Source organism: Saccopteryx bilineata, chromosome 6 (assembly GCF_036850765.1).
Source record: "Saccopteryx bilineata isolate mSacBil1 chromosome 6, mSacBil1_pri_phased_curated, whole genome shotgun sequence".
Taxonomy (NCBI): Eukaryota; Metazoa; Chordata; class Mammalia; order Chiroptera; family Emballonuridae; genus Saccopteryx; species Saccopteryx bilineata.
Window position 1 is genome coordinate 40,449,701 of NC_089495.1, and position 20,172 is coordinate 40,469,872.

Here is a 20,172-nt window from a genome sequence, read left to right on the forward strand (position 1 = left end):
TAATCTTGACATAAGACTGGCCCTGGCCAGTTAGCTTTGTCAGTTAAGAGCAACATCCCAAAACAACAAGGTTGCAGGTTCAATCTCAAGTTAGGGCACACGTGGGAAGCAACCAAGGGATATACTACTGAGTGGAACAACAAATGAATGCTACCCTTCTCCTTGCCTTTTCTCTCTCTTCCTCTCTCTGTCTTGAAAAATCAATAAAACGTAAGCGCTGGCTGTAAAGACCAAGAAAAGATCAGAATGTTTAAAATAACAGGATATAGGCAAGGCACTAACAGAACAGGGAACTTAAGTGTACAGGCAGGTCCTGTCCCTGACTGTTAGGAATGCCATGACCAAGGTTGTTCAAGATACTGACTCACTGATCACACAATAACAGTATATGTGTTTAGACTTGCAGAATTTTGAAAAATTCCATTCCATATTTGGGTTGTTATGCTACATAATTATGAATTAGCCAATAGCTAACCGCTACATTTGCTTCTATGAACTGCTTGCTTGCTGAGCTTCTAAAAAAGACTTAGCTGTAAGCGCTAGGTGCGATTCCCATTGCAGCTCCTTGTGAGTACGGTGTCTCTGGACATCAGGGAATTTGCCCTTGCGCAGGTTAAACCGGCCAAAAAAGAAACATCTATACTCCTGAAAGTCTCCAACGTTTGTTCTTGTACCGGTGGATGTTACACTGGCCAGGTAGCTTGTTTGGATGGAGCATTGTCCCGCAGCACAAACGTGGCCAATTCGATTCCCCTGGTCAGGGCACATAGAGGGGCAGCTCGATGTTCCTGTCTCTCTCCCTGCCTCTCTCAAAAATAAAAAGAAAATGAAAGAAGACCGAGAATGACTATAGTTAAGTCCTTGTGATCACACATTTGTTCTACAACTATGGACACCAAGACCAGGTGATACCGTCTTGAAACTTAGTCAAGAAATCTTTATTTTTTAGAATAAATGGTTGACGCATGGCTTCTTAGCCTTAAGAAATGTCTCAAACGGATACTACTTCTGCAGAATACCAACAACTCTTAATGAAAATAAAATTCCATGAGCAAAACATGTAGAAATCTTTGGGTTACAGGAATCTTTACTGAAAGAACTCGCTAGGTATTGTGAACTCTATAATAAGCAGACTTCCAAAAGTAATAAAAACATTGGTTCCTCAGAGCTTTGCTAAGGATGAATATCTTTCAAAAAATTAAGTGGATTCAATAAGAATTTAGGTAAATCTATGGAACTGTGGCCATCATTTTAGGGGCTGTTAGGGTGGGCTGTCGAAAGCCTCCTTAGGATAGCAGCAGGGGGCTAGCCAGGCATTGGCGTCTGGCTAAGAGAAAAGCTGAGCTTCGTTCATGCTCAGAAGCCTGACTCCTAGGCTCACTTCTAGGTACATCATCTACAGGATCCTGCACTAATTAGTCACCACCTATTCATTCACAATATTGGGCTCACATGTCCAGTTCGCTATTTACTAACTATAGGACCCTAGACTAATTATTTTAATATAATACATAGACAACATCTAGCAAAGATCTAACACTTAGTTTTCAATAAATATTACTTATTATTGTTAACAGTACCCATATACCCCTTGCAATCTCACGAGTTTTAAGAAGTGTTCCCTTTTTGTCACAGTAAGGCCAGAAAACAATAGATAAAGCAAATAAAAGTATAGTTGTTTGATTCAAGAACGGATGGGGCAACCCTCCAGTGCCTCTCTCGTCCCAGGGACACTTCAGAACAAGAGTGAAAACAACTACTTACTTGTATGCTATTTTGGAAATATTTTGCAAACTAACAATTTTTATTTTGCTTTTTGGGCAGCACCACATTTTGGAGAGCGGTGGTACAGATTCGCTTATACTGGGGGCCTTTCTTTCCCCGCGTGTTCCGAGGCTTGAAAGCAAACACGCTCTATGTCTAAGCTGCAAACCTTCAAAATGAACTGAGTTCCAAGTTCAGTTTGCTGCTATCGATACAGCCACACTGGGGCTATTTCCAACAACAAAGATGCTTCTTCTTGGTAAGGAGTCAAACGTACTTGTTGCAAAGACACACTGGACTGCAAACCGCTGAGGAAGTAGACAGACGTAAGCCATAAGGAATGAAGAAAATGTTACAGCCGAGCCCGGGGACGGTGTGCAGCGTGGGTTTACCTGAGAACGAAGCACTGGGGCCGCTGCTCCTGGAAGAGCTGGTGGAAGGCCCGCTCGGCGCAGGAGAAGATGTGCGGCGGCAGAGAGGCGCACGGCCGCCCCGAGCTGGTCAGGTACAGCTCCGAGACCTGGAAAACAGCGCGGCATGAGGACAGAAATCTCTGTTAAAAGGCTCCTCGACTGCATGACTCAGTTGACTTACTTCCAAAACCCGAAAGTGAATTCATTTTGAATTTTGAACCTCATTTGTAACTAGAAAACATTTGTAAAAGAACGTCCTTCCCAGCACATTTGAAGTGTTCATAATGATAAAATGAAGCTTATATTTAATCCTTCATTATTTAAATCAGTCAGCTGTCTTTAAGAAGAGCAACTCACAAAAACCCAATTTAATAGATAACCATGAAGTAAACTGAAACTGTGATAATTTACATCAAATACAAATTCTCAGCAACATCTAATTTCCATCACATAAGGTAGAAAGGGTTTTTAATTTCAATAGAAGGCAGTTGTCACTGAAATACATATAAATTTATAAATTTCTCGAAAAACAAAATTTTAATTAACTTAATTTCAGTGACAGTGATTTATAGTGATTGCCATGGTGATATGGCAATATTCACTTGCCGGTATATTTAGTCCTTTTGAGTTTCTAATGGATCTATTTACATATGAATAAAAATGAAATGATAGGAGGACTTCTGAGTCATGAAGAACTAGCAGGCAGGCGAGGAATTTTTATTTTACACAATAACTGGCTTGTTTCTTCAAAAATGTCAAGATTGGGATGGTCAAGAGAAAACTAAAGAACTGCTCCAGATTGATATCAAAGAGCCCGGCAATTCAGCGCACCCTGTCTGGTGGCCTGGCTTTGGTTCTCTGGTCATTATGCGGACAACGGGGAAGACCTGAATGAGGCCTCTTGATGGGATGCTAGCAGTGCGTCAGTAGTAACCTCCTGTTTTTGATGGGGGTAAGGAGGTGATTCAGGAGCACGCCTTCGTAGGAAACCTATGGTACACGTCTTCAACGCTGATGGAACAATTTGCCAGCAAATTATTTGAAAATGCTTGAGGAAAAAGGTTGTTTATACTACTTGTCTGCAAAGTGTCCATACATTTTGAAGGTATTTAAAATTACAGGGGGAAAGAATGTTTAAAAGGAGAATAAGTGATCTACAGTTGTAAGACATTATTAGACAAATCTCACTAATATAACATTGAGTGAAACCTGTCAGACACAAAAGAGCACATACTCTAAGATCCATTTACATAAAGTTCAAAAATAGGTAAAACTAATCTACGCTATTGGAAGTCATGTCCCTGGTACCCTGGACAAGGTTTTAGTAGTGATAAGAAAGAGGCAACAATGGGGTTTCTAGAGTGCTAGTAATGTTCTCCACCTGAGTGCTCATGAACAGTTATTATTAGTCTGTACACTTAGAAATGAGCACTTTGCACACGCATTATACCTTGATAAAAATTTCAAAAAGCCAAAGGCATTAAACACTGTGGTTCTGGTGTTGATATTGGAAAAAGAAATCACTAGAACACACTACAGAGCTAACTCAAGACATGCATTGGTGGGGATTTGGTGCATGACAGGGTTCTGCATCCCTTCTTAGTATAGTAAAGGATGGTGTTGAGAAACTGACCATGTATTTGTAGAAGAAACAAATATTGAATTCTATCTCCTGCCATGTGTGAAAATAAATTCCATATGAATCTAAGTTCCAAATATGAACTGCAAAGCTTAAATAATTTAGACAATTATATAGAATAGTACTCTCATGATTGGGGCAAGGAAATAAGCATCACAAACAATTTATAATGGTCATGATGGGTCAACCACACAACATTACATTTAACAACTGCTGTTCAACCACAGGTGCTATAATAATAAAATAAAAAGGCGAAGCAAAGGGAGAGAGGAAAATAAGCTGTGCATAGAATCAATAAATTATCAGTATTTTCTAAACAACTCCTAGAAATCAATGAGAAAAAGTGGAAATAAAAGAAAAAATTAGGTAAAGAATAAAAATGGAAAAGAATGGCCAATAAATATGAGAAAGGATGCAGAAATTCTCTGGTAACCAGGGAAGTGCCATTTCAAACAATAAGGCCATATATTACATATAAAATATTGGTAACTTAATGAAAGGTAGTTTAATAATAATAATTGCTTACACTTGCTAAATGCTTGCTCTTGTTCTCAGTAGTTTATACTCACTTTCTCATCCAATTCTCCTAGAAACTGATGACTTGGGTATGAGAATCATTTTTCTTTTCATAGATGAAGAAACTGATGCAAAGAAGTTAGTGACCAGTCCTGGGTCACATGGCTAAGTTAGTGATGCAGTTGATTTCAAAATGTTTTCTCCAGGGCTGGAGAAACACATCTATAATACCATCTGGTGTGTTCTAACTAATCACAAGACTAATTTGGCAATATCTTCTAAATTTAAGGAGTTAGGTTTGACTAGGAATCTCTCTGCAGAGACTTTCAAACATTAGCAAAAATAAAAAATAGTACACACACAACAAGTCTTATTACTCTTTGTAGGAGCAGAAAACATGTAACTTCCTGCTCTTAGGGAAGCTGGATAAATTATCTTTGTAATCTGCACATGGCCGCGTTCTTGGATTGGCGTTATAGCATACTGCAGGTGTTCTGAACACATAGTACTCATTCCTTCTATCTTAACGGTTGTAGCAGTGTACTCTGATAATGTGGGTGTCCATCATTTCCAGTTATTTCAATGGCTAGATGAACTTATTAGCTACTTCCAAGGAATTTATTAGATTCTACAGCTCTTCTTTATTCATTTCAAAAGAATATGGTCTGACTTCATAATTTTCTTTTATGTCAAGATGATGGTTTAAAAGTTGTGTTTGTAATGTAGCAATCTTGTCACAAGAAACTGCAAGCTTTAACTGCCAATCAAAATCTAGTAGCTGTGCAGAGGAAATATCAACTATTTCTAACATAGCCTGAATAATTTTATCTTTTCCACTTTTCAAGCATTTCATGAGAGTTTCTTCATGAAATGAAGTCAACTGATTAGATTGCTGAGATGTTTCTTCATCAGATAAATTTTTACCAACTACAGCTTTGAAACATTTGGTAATATCTTCCAGAACACGCATCAATTTTGTGGCATCCCAAACACTCCGCTAACCCTGGTAGAGAGTACATTCAGCTACAAATGCCATCAATTATTTTGTGAAGAAACTTTGGGCCTGGCTCAGCTGTGGAAGCTTCTGCAGCTATTTCTAATATGATTGTGTTTTAACATGATAAAATACTATAGGGTATTTAGAATAAATTAACTTGCCTGACCTGTGGTGGTACAGTGGATAAAGCATTGACCTGGAATGCTGAGGTCACTGGTTTGAAACCCTGGGCTTGACTGGCCAAGGCACATATGGGAGTTGATTCTTCCTGCCCCCCCCACCTTCTCTTTCTCTCTCTTGAATAAATTAACAAGACCCAAATTTTTTTATATAAAAAAATGTTTGAAAGCACAATGGTTAATAAATTTTTAAAAGGATATAGCTAATATGTCCTCTGAGTGAATTACAATGGAAAATAATGGCATATGCATTAAGACTGCATATGTATGTATAGAGGCTATATATATAGTCAATAAACAAAAGATTAGATGAGAGTATAACATTTACAGGATAGCAGTTATGATTGCTTATAAAAGGAATAAGCTCAAGTGTTCATAGCACACTGTGTCATCTAACCTAAGAAACCAGATCATTAAAACATTACTTTGTTTTCTGTATTACTTAGAAAATATATGTTACACTTAAAACAGAAAACAATGTCTTCTTGTAACATCTTTAAGTTTGCATCCTGATCACAGAAGTGTATGGAAAACAACACATTATTTATTTAAAATATATATTTTTAAAGATTTTATTTATTGATTTTAGAGAGAGAAGAGAGAGAGAGAGAGATATTGGGAAGCATCAATTCACAGTAGTTTCTTCTCATATGTGCCTTGACCAGGCAAGCTTAGGGTTTCAAACTGGTGACTTCAGCATGCCAGGTCATCCCTTTATCCACTGCACCACCACAGCTCAGACTATTTAAAATAGTTTTAAAAGAAATGAGATCCATATGGTGGTATGCTCACATTTGTCTATTGTATTATACTTGAACTCTGCATTTTGAATTATTCCCAAATTAAAAGTGAGTATTAAAACTATTTGAATGTCAGCCCTGGCTGCTTGGCTCAGTGATAGAGCATCAGCCTGATGTGTAGATGTCCTGGGTTTGATTCCCAGTCAGGGCACACAATAGAAGAGCCCATCTGCTTCTCCAGCCCCCCTCTTGCTTCTCTTACTCTCTCTCTCTCTTCCCCTCCTGCAGCCATGGCTTGATTGTAGTGATAGACCCAGGCACTGAGGATGGCTCCATGGCCTCCATTCATCTCAGGCACTAAGAAGAGCTCAATTGCTGAGCAATGGAGCAATGTCCCAGATGAGTAAAGCATCGCCTTTTAGTCGGCTTGCTAGGAGATCCCTGTCAGGGCACAGGTGAGAGTCTGTCTCTGCCTCCCCTTCTCTCACTGAATTAAAAAAAAAAACACTATTTGTATGTCAGTGATATATACAGTATAATTCATAAACCCACCAGGAAGATCTAGCCTGACTTTATTTTCTTTTAGGACAAATTTCTGTTCTTTTTGAAAACTTGCATTAGCATACTTCCACTTCTCCCCAAGTCCAACATGGACTGACCTAATCTTATTTTGACAAAATATTTTTAAACATTTCATTAGGTATTAGAAACAAAGGGAAACACAAGAGACCCAGGTGCATATATGAAACTGCTTGTACATAGAGTGCATCACAATCCTACTTTGTTTCTTCACACCTATTTGGGATTGTCTGTTCCCTTTAGGCTTAGTTCTCCTAGATATTAGATGAAGTAACAGACCTTGAGTGTCAAAATAATGTTTTTTTTTCACAATAACCAAACCAGTAACCTTCCTCAGTTCCCTTCTCTTCTAAACCTCATGCAATTTTAAAATTTATATTATAGAATAGTTCATTGCTGTTACCTGATAAAACTTTGCTTGATACTAATTCTATGCTGTAAAAGTAATATAAATATGAAATAAGAATTTTAACATGATACCATTTTCTATTGAATTATTTCTATCAAATCTTAAAGATTTTCATTTACATAAGTCCTAGTTTTCTGAGTGACGACAAGCTATCTAACTTTATATTGGTTATCATCATAATTATCGATATTACTGCTCATTCTCATTTGGTCCAGCAAATATCATCAGGGGTAAGACACTTCCTTCCCCATAGGCTGCCTCTCTCCACTTCACCTTATTAGTATTAGTAGCATTTGGGAACAAAATAATTCTGGTCCATGGAAATTTTATGTGCTCTTTTTTATCTTATGGATGAGTTGACATTACATGATCTTCATCTGTGGTCATCTCTCGTCTTTGCTGGACTCTCCGTTTCCAATGAATAAGGCCGTTCTTTATGGATCAGTTCCCTCTTATTTTCCATTGTGCAGGATGCCTCTTAGTAACCAGTCAGGAGATTGCAGATGTTGCCACATTCTGATTTATGAAGCCAACCACCCAGTTCCATGCTTTTGAGTAGGCCATTCAGAGACCACAGCGTTGGGATCCTGGTAACCTGTGGAACCCTCCTGCTGCCAATGGCTGGAGGGCTCATGGCCCATTATGTTAGTGCCACACTATAGCTTGAATATGTCATCATTCTACTTATCTGATTGAATTTCCTGTTCATTATTTATATACCTATATGTATATGACATACATTGAAAAAAATGTTTTACTAAAAGCCCATGTATAATTAAATATTTATGTGCCTCTGGGCCTAGCACCTTGCTGCTGAGAGTAGTCTGTCAAGCATTTGCTATGGGGTCACATGACCTGCTACTGATACAAAAACCTTAAGAAGCTTATTTAATCTCTTTAAGCCTCAGTTTATCCACCTGTAAAGTGGAAATAATTATTCTTATACTGATTGGGTTGCCTTTTGAGATTGAATGTGATAAGATAAGTAAAGCCCTTTGCAGCAGGCCTGCTGTGCAATAACTAACCCTAAACAATGCCGGCCACTGGTATTCCTTCCCAGCCCTGTCCCCTGGAATTTACAAAACCCTGCTCAGACCCTCTAGCCACTTGCCAAACCCAACATGCCTGGCAATGGGACTATCAGGAGACCAATAGCAGAAAGAATCTAAAATTAAGCCAAGTCCTAACCGGGCATCCCACATAAGATGCCAAATTACATATTGGGAGAGCTTAATCTCACTGACAATGAGAGGACAGAAAGCAGACTGGGTACTGCTCAGTTCTGTATTGTGTGTACTCAAAAATATGATCTTGAAAAATTATCCCCAGGTATTTTCTCCTGAATGGTGTCATCATTTTATACACTGAGATTCAGGGAGATGCCTCTTTGGTTTGTGAATTACATAGTAAAAGTAATAATGAGAAACATCAGAGAAAGGACTACAACTGATGTGTGTGCAGCAGATAAATGTTCACTGCTCAAGCATTTGTTCTTGTTACATTCCCTTGTTCACTGGTTTTCCGGTTGTTAATTTTGCTAATACATCAGACCTAGTTGTTTAGCTGCCACCACAACTGTAGTCCCTTGTCACTATCGTCTGTCCCTCCCTCTTCCCTCCCCCTTCTTTGTTTTCTATTATCTTTCTACCTTCTTCTTAAATGTAGTGTGCATCCTAGAAATCTCACAAAGGGAACTGTCTATGAGAATTTCTTCTAACTTGCATGCAGTATAGAATCTCAATATTACATCAATTTAATCTCCAAAAACTCCATATATTTACCTGAACTTGGTTTTTCCTCATGAATTTTTTTTCATTTTCTTTGTTATTGATACTCTTACTCTTTCCAGACTCACAAATTCAAAATCTGTGTCACCAACTGATCATCTCTTCTTCTATTCACTTCTCAAATAAAATTACTCTTTCAATATTACTGTCTTTGCACAAACTCACTCAATGCCTTCTTTTATTCCTTATTACCAGATTCCCCATAGTAGGTCATGATAAACTTACTCTTGGATTAGTTCAGTACCTCATAACTAGTCTTCTTGCCTAAATATCTCTTTTCCTTAAACTGAGGGCAACAAATAGACTTAAAACACTAACTGCATCAGACTTCTTTTTTTTCCAAAATGTTATTTATTTTCTGAAAAATAAAATCCAAACTCTCATTAATTTAGCTTATAATCTTAACCTAAACTAAAATTTTAATTATTCAGCTTTTTGACCTTTTTAATTTATGAATTAGTCTGTGCATTTCTCTAAATGGCCTTATATATTTTTTTATCTCCATAATGTGGCTTTAGACAATTTTCCAAAATATGTCCCCTTTCTCCATTATCAGAATCTTATTTATTCTTTAAGATTTGCCCCATCGCATTTCTTTTCCAGGTAATGCCTTTCTTAAACTAGGATTTCATTTCATCCTAACCTTTTGACATGTCAGTTAATAGTATATACCCCCAATAGAGGTATTTTCTGTCCTCAGCTATAAGTGGAATCTGTGATTTTTTTTTTTGTGTGGTGACAGAGAAAGGGAGAGTCAGAGAATGGGACAGATAGGAACAGACAGAAAGGGAGAGAGATGAGAAGCATCAATTCTTTGTTACAGCACCTTAGTTGTTCATTGATTGCTTTCCCCATATGCACCTTGACTGCGAGGCTATAATAGACCGAGTGACCACTTGCTCGAGCCAGCGACCTTAGGCTCAAGCTGGTGAGCCTTGCTCAAACCAGATAAGCCTGCACTCAAGCTGCTGACCTCGGGGGTCTCGAACCTGGGTCCTCCACATCCCAGTCCAATGCTCTATCCACTGCACCACAGCCTGTCAGGCTGTGATTATTTTTTTAATCTTTATTTCCCCTGTATTTTGCTTCTAGAATGTCTATACAGCTCTTAAGGACAAAGATGCTCTTACCAAACATCCGTAAATATCTAACATAACATGGTCCATTTCATAGACTCAAGAAATGTTTGTTGGTTTTATAAAGCATTCCTGTCCCTAATTACAATGCAGAAATATCTGGCTACTTTTCAATTGTCTCCTTCTTCCTTACCTCTTACGTGTTTAAAATGAGTGATGATACTTGACTTCAGCATCAATAGGAAGCATAATAATGAACCTTTCCACATTAGTTATACTTCGTTTAGAACTGCCTGCCTACTGGCCCTTGCCGTGCCACTTCCCCTGGTGAATGTTAGCGTCAGATCAACACTGCTTATGGCAGCAAGACATCTAAATGCACAGGACTGCTTGCTGTCATGTGTTTATAGCAGTCTCAAAATGAAGTTTGCCACAAAGGGTGTTCTACGTCCATGATTAATGACTTGCTAGATAAGAAATGAATACTATGCAAAAGCTTAATATAACAGTTAATTGTATTGGTAACAAATTAAAAGTAAGACACAGATGTAGGTGTGAACTTTTGTTTACAACATGAAACAGAGAATATATAATCAGATATTATAATTAGATTAGAATTCTTAAAACTATTATTATCTTGTATTAGAGTTACTAGATTAATAATAAGTTATTATATCAGGCACACATTTTTTTTTTCTGAAGTGAGAAGCGGAGAGGCAGAGAGACAGACCCCCACATGTGCCTGACCGGGATCCACCCAGCATGTCCACTTGAGGGCAATGCTCTGTCCATCTGTGATGTTGCTCTGTTGCAACAGAGCCATTCTAGTGCCTGAGGCAGAGGCCATGAAGCCATCCTCAGTACCCGGGCCAACTTTGCTCCAATGGAGCCCTGGGTGCAGGAGGAGAAGAGAGAGACAGAGAGAAACTAGAAGGGGAAGGGTGGAGAAGCAAATGGGTGCTTTCCCTGTATGCCCTGAACGGGAATCGAACTGGGGACTTCCACACACTGGGCCGATGCTCTATTGCTAAGCTAGCCAGCCAGGGCCTCAGGCACACATTTTAAAATACATTATTAACTTTTTTAAGAAAACAGGTGGCGAAAAAAAAATTTTCACCAGAGATCAGGAATCTCTAAGTAGAAAATAAATATTTTAATATTAAAAAATTAATATGAAAAATTTAATAGATGGTTTATCTGTATATTCAAATAATAGTAGAGAGAATTAATAACTTAGTCAGTCAAGTAACCTAGTTAACCTAGCAACCAGCTGTGTTTAAAGCAAAAAAAAAATGTTGCAAATACATATTTAGAAAAGGCAAAAAATCAATGACATAACTACAAACTTAAGCAACTTTTAAATTAAACTCAAAGGAAGTAGAAAGAAGTAAAAAAACATAGAGATAAAAAGCAAAAATGAATGGTATAAAGAGTAAATATACAACAAAAAATTTTAAAGTTGAGTTATTTTTAAACATTAATACAATTAATAAATTCCTAGCAAATTGATTTTAAAAAGTTAGAGAAGGCTTAAATAACCAACATATGAAATAAAAAGAAATCACTTAAAATTCTAAAAACATTAAAAAATAGTATTATAAATAATTATATGCCAAAAGTCTTTACATACTAAATATAATGAAGAAAATCATTATGCAACCACTCAATTTAGAATTTTCTGAAAAATCTGACATTACTTATTGTTACAGTTTTTCTTCTTCATGGTCCTTTGATACAAAGAGGTATGTATGGTAAATATTATTTTACATTACTAAATGATATTTTAAATTTTATACTCACCATGGTGGAATAAATTGGAAGCTCTTTGAATGGGTTAACAAGCAAAAGGATGTTCCCAATAAAAGTCTGTTAAAAGAAAAGGATATAAATAGCTCTTGAATCATATAAATTGTACCTTTAAATTAAAAATCACTGTGCAATAAAAAGATTTAGTAAAAATTACATTTTCACATTTTGTGCATTACTTTTAAGTTTGTAAATAAAGAAATAGAAAAGTTTAATTCAAATAAAATAAGGCCAATAGGTTTGTCCTGCTTAACACATAAAAAGTGAAATGATTAGTTTGTAAGAATTTCTTATCGTAAAGGGATTTTGTGAGAACTAGACTGGTTATAAAAAATTTAAAGTTAAAACACAGCAAAATATACTGGAGAAAGTATATAGAGTAAAGAGGTCTATGTTGATACAGAACCATAATAAAATACATAACTGATTAATAATAAAATGTATAAGTTGATAAAGAACAAAAAGTATATAGATACTTTTTAATTAAAAAGGACAAGTAATGAGATATAAATACACATGAAACAGATAGAACAAAAAGATATAAAATAAATGATAGAATTAAACTCAACTATATCAGCAATACATCAAATGTAAAGCTACTAAATACTCTCATGAACAAAAGATTATGAACTGGATGAAAATACTATGTGCTACTCTGGAGAAACACTTTAAATTTAAAGGATAATAAAATTTGAAAGTTAAAGAATGGAGCAAGATACACATACAAACAATAACAACAAAAAAGGTCATTTAGTAATACTCAATTCATAGAAAATATACTTTCAGGTAAAAGAAAACCAGTAGAAGGTGATGGAAGACAATTGGACTTTTGGTGATGGGAATGCAGCATAATCAAATGTCAAAATAACCTAGAGATGTTTTCTCTGAACATATGTACCCTGATTTATCAATGTCATCCCATTAAAATTAATTTTAAAAAAAGCAGTAAGAGTTAAAAAATGGGACAGTTCATAACAATAAAGTAATAAATCAATCAGGAATATGCAGAAATTTTAAATTTTTGTGGATTAAAATCTAGGATAAAAATATATGAAGCAACAACAGCTTTAAGAAGAAAAACATAAAGTCACAATAATAGTGGGAATTTTAATAGTTTTTTTCTCAGTAATTCATTGAATAAGCAGAAAAAATTTTGAAAATGTAATAATTAGGACATTGACCAATTGAATTATACAAAACATTATTACCAAAACTGTATGTATATGTATATATATATATATATATATTTTTTTTTTAATTTACTTTATTGGAGTGACATTGGTTAATAAAATAACATTACATTGCTTTCAGGTGTACAATACTATAATACCCCATCTGTAAACCTTTATAGTCAATTAATATTTTTATAACTTCCAGTTATCTTTCTATTGGCAGTCTTATCCTGAGAAATAATTCATGAAAGGAAAGTAAAGAAGCAATCAAAATTTAAAAGCAAAAAATAATAGTCTTTATTTGCCAAGTATATGAAAATGTATGCTAAATTTTCAAAAGTAACTTCATACAAAATTAATATGGATGGATAAAAGGTGAATATAAGAATAAAAATTATATCTCTGTTAGCCGTAAATAATTAGAAAATTAAAATTGGCTTATTATTTTAATAAGAAAACATTAATTATAGCATCAAACTTGAAAAATATGCAAGACTCTGCACTAAAAATTTTTAAATGTTGCAGAGAAATTAAAGATCTAAGTATAACATTTCATCAAATGAAAAATCAAATATTGTAAAAATCTCAATTATTCCCAAATAATCCATATATTTAATGCAATATCAATAAAATCCAATTAAAACTGATAAATTCACTTTAAGATATATATGGATGACCAAGAGTCACAATTAGCCAAGATATTTTTTAATAACAAAGTTAAAGAGTACTTGCTATATATCAAGATTTAGTGTATAGTTATGATGATTAAGATATTTTGGTGTTTGTTTCTAGAGAGAAAAACGGATCCATACATCAAAAACCAGATTTGAGAGACAGAATCACTCCCCACGGTCACCAGGTTTATGACAAAGATACCACTGCAATGGAGCAGGCAAATACTCATGGGAAAAACATTAATCCTGACCCTCCTCTTTAGCCACTGAAATCATTTACACACTGGTAATACACTTTAAATGTTAGAATCAAAGCAACCAAACCTCAAGAAGAAAATATAGAAGAATATTTGTATGACCAAGGCCAAAATTTCTTAAGTGGAACACTAACCCTAAAGAACTTCATATAAATTATAAACTTCTCTTCATCTAAAAATACTAAAAGCAGAATAAAATGTAAGCCACAAACTGGGAGAAAATGTCTTGCAATATGTATTTCTGACAACGAATAGCCTGAATGTATAAAACCCTACACCTCAAGGAAAAAAATGAATATAAGCAACCATTTTTTTGTTGATTTTCAGAGAGAGAGAAAGGAAGAGAGAGAGAGAAAAGGAGAGAGAGAGAGAGAGAAACATCGACTTGTTATTCCACTCATTCAATTCTGTCATTGGTTGATTCTTGTATGTGCTTCAACTGGGGAATCAAACCCACAACCTTGGCATGTCAGCATGACACTCTAACCAACTGAGCTATTTTGCCAGGGCCAAAAACAACCTACATATTTTTAAATGGCAATATAACTGAACAGGTACCTCATAAAGTAAGAGAATCAAATAAGCAACAAAAACATATTGTTATCAGAGAAAAACATCATTAGTTATCAGAGAAATTTAAGTTAAAATCATAAAGAAATACCATTGCAAAACTGCCAGGTTGAACAGAATTTGAATAAAATAAAATAAAATTAATAAAACAAATAATACTGACCATGCTAAGTGTTGGTGAGGATATGTAAACCTCAAAGTCTGTGGTGGAAGTGCAACCACTTTGAAAAACTACTTGGCCATATTTACTAAAGCTGAACATACCTTATGATGCTGGCATTCCAGTTCTAGGTAAATGCCCCACAGAAATACTTATCTATGTGTACCTCTAAAAAGACGTAAGATAGTTTCTATTAGTATTACTTATAATAACCAAAAAAGTGAAAACAACTCAAAGGTTCCTCAATTGTAGAGTCAATTAATAAATTAGGATATAGTACACAGTATAAATATCAGAAACATAATGATAAATGAAAGATGAAAGACACAAAAGAGAATATACTTGATTCCTTTTATATAAAATTAATAAACCAGACAAAATATATTTGAAAGCTTTATATGTCAGAAACTTTTGTAATGATTAGGGTGAATTGGGGAAGGGGATTTTTATATTCCATTTCTTTATGAAGCTGCTGGTTAGATATGTATAGTCATCAAATTAAACTTATGTAGCTATACACTAATAACTGTACATTATTCCCTCTATATGTTTTAATGCAATGCAACATCTACTTAAAAGGATTAGCCAGAATTTTATAGCAAGTAAAGCAGAAAAGAAATAAAAGTGAAATAATTGAACAAACAGGAGATCTTATTTGTTTAGTTTCTCATTTCTTTTCTTTTTTTGTGACAGACACAGAAACAGAGAGAGGGACAGATAGGGACATACAGGCAAGAAGGGAGAGAGATGAGAAGCACCATTTCTTCACTGCAGCACCTTAGTTGTTCATTGACTGCTTTCTGATATGTGCCTTGACCCAGGGGGGCTACAGCAGAGCAGAGTGACCCTTTGCTCAAACCAGCAACCTTGGGCTCAAGCCAGTGACCTTTGCGCTCAAGCCAGTGACCATGGGTCATGTTTATGATCCCATGCTCAAGCCAGCAACCCCACGCTCAAGCCGGATGAGGCCACACTCAAGTTGGCGACCTTGGGGTTTTGAACCTGGATCCTCTGCATCCCAGTCTGACACTCTATCCACTGCACCACTTCTTGGTCAGGTCTTGTTTTTCAAAATTACTATTTAATTCCATAGAATAAAAATGAAACTAGAAAGACTGAGGGATAAGTGAAAAATATACTTATTAAGGAAAATGAAAAAATGTAAGATAAAGTCAAAATATAGTAACTCTAAACTGTATTTTCCTTTTAAAATGTAATTGATCTAATTAATGAAAGAAATTGAGACTGTCTTTGATGATATATTTTGTGATAAACAAAATATTAATTATAAAAATGTAATCTGGATATTAATGATAATTATAAAAATGACTTTATATGGGTTTATACCATATTCTGAAGAGCTTGTTTTAATAAAATGAAAAATTTTTAAAGGACTGCAGAGAAAGAAATTTTAAAATTATAGAAATGTGAAGGTTTCATTTACCTCATATTTCTGCTACATTACTTTTTAAAAGTAACTCACACTGTCAAGTGTTCAAAAGAGTCGTTTAGGCTGAAAGGAAGGACATGCTTAACTAAGTGGTAATTGCAGGCAGGTCCCGCACAACACAGCATATCTTGGACAAGACCTCAGTAACCAGGCTGGGGAAAGTGTGTCCACCCACACCATTTCAAATAACCTGGAAGTGAGAGAGACTTCAACTTCTGACAGCAGCTGGTAAACTTTTACCTCTTGAAAAACTCTTAAAAAATAAAGAAGAAGACCTGCCACATCCAGCTGGGTCACCTTGAGGGGAACAGTAAGTTATTAAGCGGCTGACATGAGCCAGGCTCCATACTTGGCTAATGAGATATAGTTTTTTTACTTTGTGGGGTTTTTATTCTTTATGAGTCTCAGGTTCTACCAGTGTGTTTGTAAAAGAGAATATTGCTTACGTGCTTATCAGCCATCCATGAAGAGATTGGATTGCATCTCCTATTCTCTCTGTTATTGCTGACAAGAATTGTTCGGGGAGTGCAATGCCTTTATTCTGCACGTTTCCTAGCAAGCACATGTCTCATCACCTGCAATTCATTTTTTGTTTGATGGTTTGGGAACTTCCTACCGCTACAGACTGTATGGAAACTTCCCAATTTGGTAGCTAAATGAAATGCTATCCATTTACTTAAAAGAACAATGTATAGATTATTTTGAAAGATCATCTAATATAACAATCAGACTAGCAAAAAAAAAAGAAAGAAGAAGATCCCTGTTAAACAATTCAAATGAGATATTTTATCTTGGCTCTGATGGGCCGGTGGCAGCAGTGAAATCATGCTTTATGCATACTTTGAAGGTAGGGCTGATGATATTACAGTAAAATCAGGGAATATGGAAGACAAACAAGCCTGAATACTCCTACCAGGCACTCTGGCCTGAAAGCCGAAAGAAAGGGGAGGTGGTTAATTGCGATGTGAGAGGTTACAGAAGGGATGTGCTGGGAGGGTGGGTGTTGAGATCACACTACCATATTTGAGTATTTTATCTTGAGACATCTATTAAATTAGTGCCATTATATTTGAGGGGGAAAAATGCTTGTTTTTATTTCTAGTTCATCATGAACTGATACTTGTAAAACATAATAAAGATGAATTCCTGGAAAAATAAAATTGAAAAAGACAAAAAACATACCAAATATAAACTTTGAGTCTTACTGGGTTCAACAGATGAAAATGAAACCATCAAATTACTATGAGATTCTAAATGCTTAATCTCATTGCAGACTGCTAATGAAAGGTTCACATATCCAGTGGCCCATAAGATATACTTTGAGTATCACTTATAACTACTCAATCAGTAATGTTTAAATTGCTTGTCTATCCATGAGAGGTGAATTCAAATACCATAACACGGAACACTCATTACAAAATTGATCCTAGATGATTTAGTTCTTCAATATTTCAGGTACAGAGAAGAGGAAAATCACACCTCACTCAGCGTCAAACTTATGTATAATGTGAACTTTAACAAAACAGAGAATATTAATTCTGATTATCCAGATACAGAGCAGAGAGTGTCTATGAAGATGGTCCACTCTGTGGAGGAGTTAGAACCATGGCACAGATAAACAGTTAGGAATTATTTCTTACTTAAGACTACAAAGCACTTGGCCAGGACTCATGGCAAGCCAAATCATCTTGACTCCTGTTCTCACTCAGTTCAGAGTCTAGTACAGGAGCCAGATGTTAATCAAACCACAGTGAGCTATATAACCACGAGCAGCTTTAAATGCTCGACAGGAAGATCCTCCACAATGACTTAAAGAATTAAAAATTTTTGAGTAGGAGTTTATATAGTTAAGGGAGGTGGAAAAGTAACTTGATGCTGGCAATGATCAGTGGCTAAGAGTCACCAACAATAGTATACAGGGACCAGATCCTGATGAGACTCATAGGAGATTCTACACTCTAGAATAAGGACTGTGGTCATCTTCCCATGAAAAGTGATAAGCCATAGGCAAGGTTTAAGACTGGGAGTTTTGTGACCATATCTGTTCTTTACAAAAATTACTCCAGTTCATTGTGAGAACAGATAGAAAAGAGAATGAAGTTTGCTCAAGAATGTGAGGAAGCTGTTGGAGAAAAAAAAAATGATACTGGCTTTGAAGAGAATGGCGTCCATTGAGATGGAGTGAAGTAAATTAAATGGATATCTAAGAGAGAAAGCCACTCGAAAAGCATGAAGAAATAAAGAAATTCAAAACAACTCAAGCAGTGGTCTTCTGATAATATAACTAAGAAGTTAAAAACAAGAATCAACACAATGATGGGTGAGGAGAAAAAAAAACAGAATAAAAATAATATACAAGGAACAGAGCAATAACAAATTAAAGTAATCAGGTTTCAACACTTCATACCAAGACTCAGTTTCATTAATTTTGAGAAAAGGATTTAATTTTAAGTGTGTTTACAGTGCCAGGTTATTTATCCAAGCATTAAGATGCTGCACTTAATTTTTATAGGCTAATCAGCACCTTACAATTTATTATTTGTAAGGGAATAAGAGGCCTCCCATTTCTATGAAAATTACCTAATCAATTTCTCAGTACAGTTGGAAAAGGGTGTTATGAAAAAGGGATAGTAGACATGTGTATAATCAGATTTCTCTAAAGACATTCTGACTGAATTTCTCTGAGTTGAATATGACAAAATCAAGAAGAGAGAAAGAGACAGCTTAAGAAAGAGATTGAGATCTCATGGTATCTAAATTATTACTAGTACTAATAGAAATAACACATATAAAGAAGGATAGGACCACAGCAAATAAATGTCCCATGCTGTTTTTCATCTGAGTCATATATTTGTATCCTACTATCAAAGATCCCTATATAAATTATTTACTTCATAATTTAGAGGAACAATAGTTTATCTTTTCATGCAAATAGAGATGCAGTTCTCCAGCCATAACCAACTTTTCCTCTTCAGTTTCCTTTTCTAGAACTAGAAGACTAAATTAAAGTAGAGGAAACAAACAGTATTTTTAAAAGTGATTGGCAGAGTCTGATGATTCTAGCAAGATTTCAACAGCAAGCATTACAAGAAACTTGTCTGTTAACTTTCAGGTTATTAACTTTCACTTCACAACTCTGAAATTTGGAACTTGGCTGAACTTGCCTTATAACTGCACCAGAAGAATTAATCTGAGTGCTGAGAAATCTGCCTTAAGCTATCAGCGTGACCAGAAGCAACATTAAACCCAGTTTCTGTACCATTTGCAGCACTGAAGGGTAAAAATGTGTAGCAAGACAAATGCACTGCAAAAGGCGATTTCAAGGGCACTTACATATATCTGATTGTTCCCAAAGCGCTTTTGAATTTCATAAAGCAGGCTGCCATCACTGAGCTCACTGAGTGTTGCTAGGTCATCATTTGGAGCAGGAGGCATTAGCTTGACCTGGGGGAAAAAAAAACACAAGTAAAATCAATTCTAATTGCTTTGCAATCAACTTTCTTCACAGTTGGATGTTGCATTTCAATTACATGTCAGAAGTTTAAAAGCTACATGCATTTGCAACTGTTATTAAAAGATGAAATGGTTCACTTATAGAAAACAAAAAAAAAATTCAACAGCCACAGATAAATATATTCAGATGAGAAGTTCTATTCTATACCCATGAGTGCACACACACACACACTCACACACATGCGTGCTGGATGTTAGCTTCCATCCCTCAAAGTCATGAAGTCTATCAAAGTCATTTCTGCATGTTGATTCCTCCTAGTCCCTTCTTACAATTCAGACAGCTCTAAACTGTGCTGAGTGCTCTGTAAGACAAGCAGTGAAAAACAGCTCATGTATTTGCAGTGTTTCCAGAGCTGAAACAGACACCTCTCTCAACTTACTCTTGTTGGCATGGAAGCCATGTGCCTGGAATTTAGTTTCTGCGCACATCTAGAAGGCTAGATTTTAAAGTAAACATTATAATTTTGGCTT

At 35.6% G+C, this 20,172-nt stretch overlaps 1 protein-coding gene and 1 pseudogene across 2 annotated transcripts in view; both read right to left on the reverse strand.

The window, feature by feature from the left end:
• Nucleotides 1–20,172, reverse strand: part of MYO16 (myosin XVI) — a 596,349-nt gene that overhangs the window by 306,369 nt on the left and 269,808 nt on the right. For both annotated transcript variants that reach the window (XM_066236132.1, XM_066236131.1), the window contains exons 11-13: nucleotides 19,522–19,632; nucleotides 11,900–11,965; nucleotides 2,157–2,284 (exon numbers count right to left, since the gene is read on the reverse strand). In XM_066236132.1, the coding sequence (XP_066092229.1) occupies nucleotides 2,157–2,284; nucleotides 11,900–11,965; nucleotides 19,522–19,632 (305 nt within the window). The remainder of the gene's footprint in view (nucleotides 1–2,156; nucleotides 2,285–11,899; nucleotides 11,966–19,521; nucleotides 19,633–20,172) is intronic.
• On the reverse strand, nucleotides 4,919–7,870 carry LOC136308304 (COMM domain-containing protein 8 pseudogene; annotated as a pseudogene).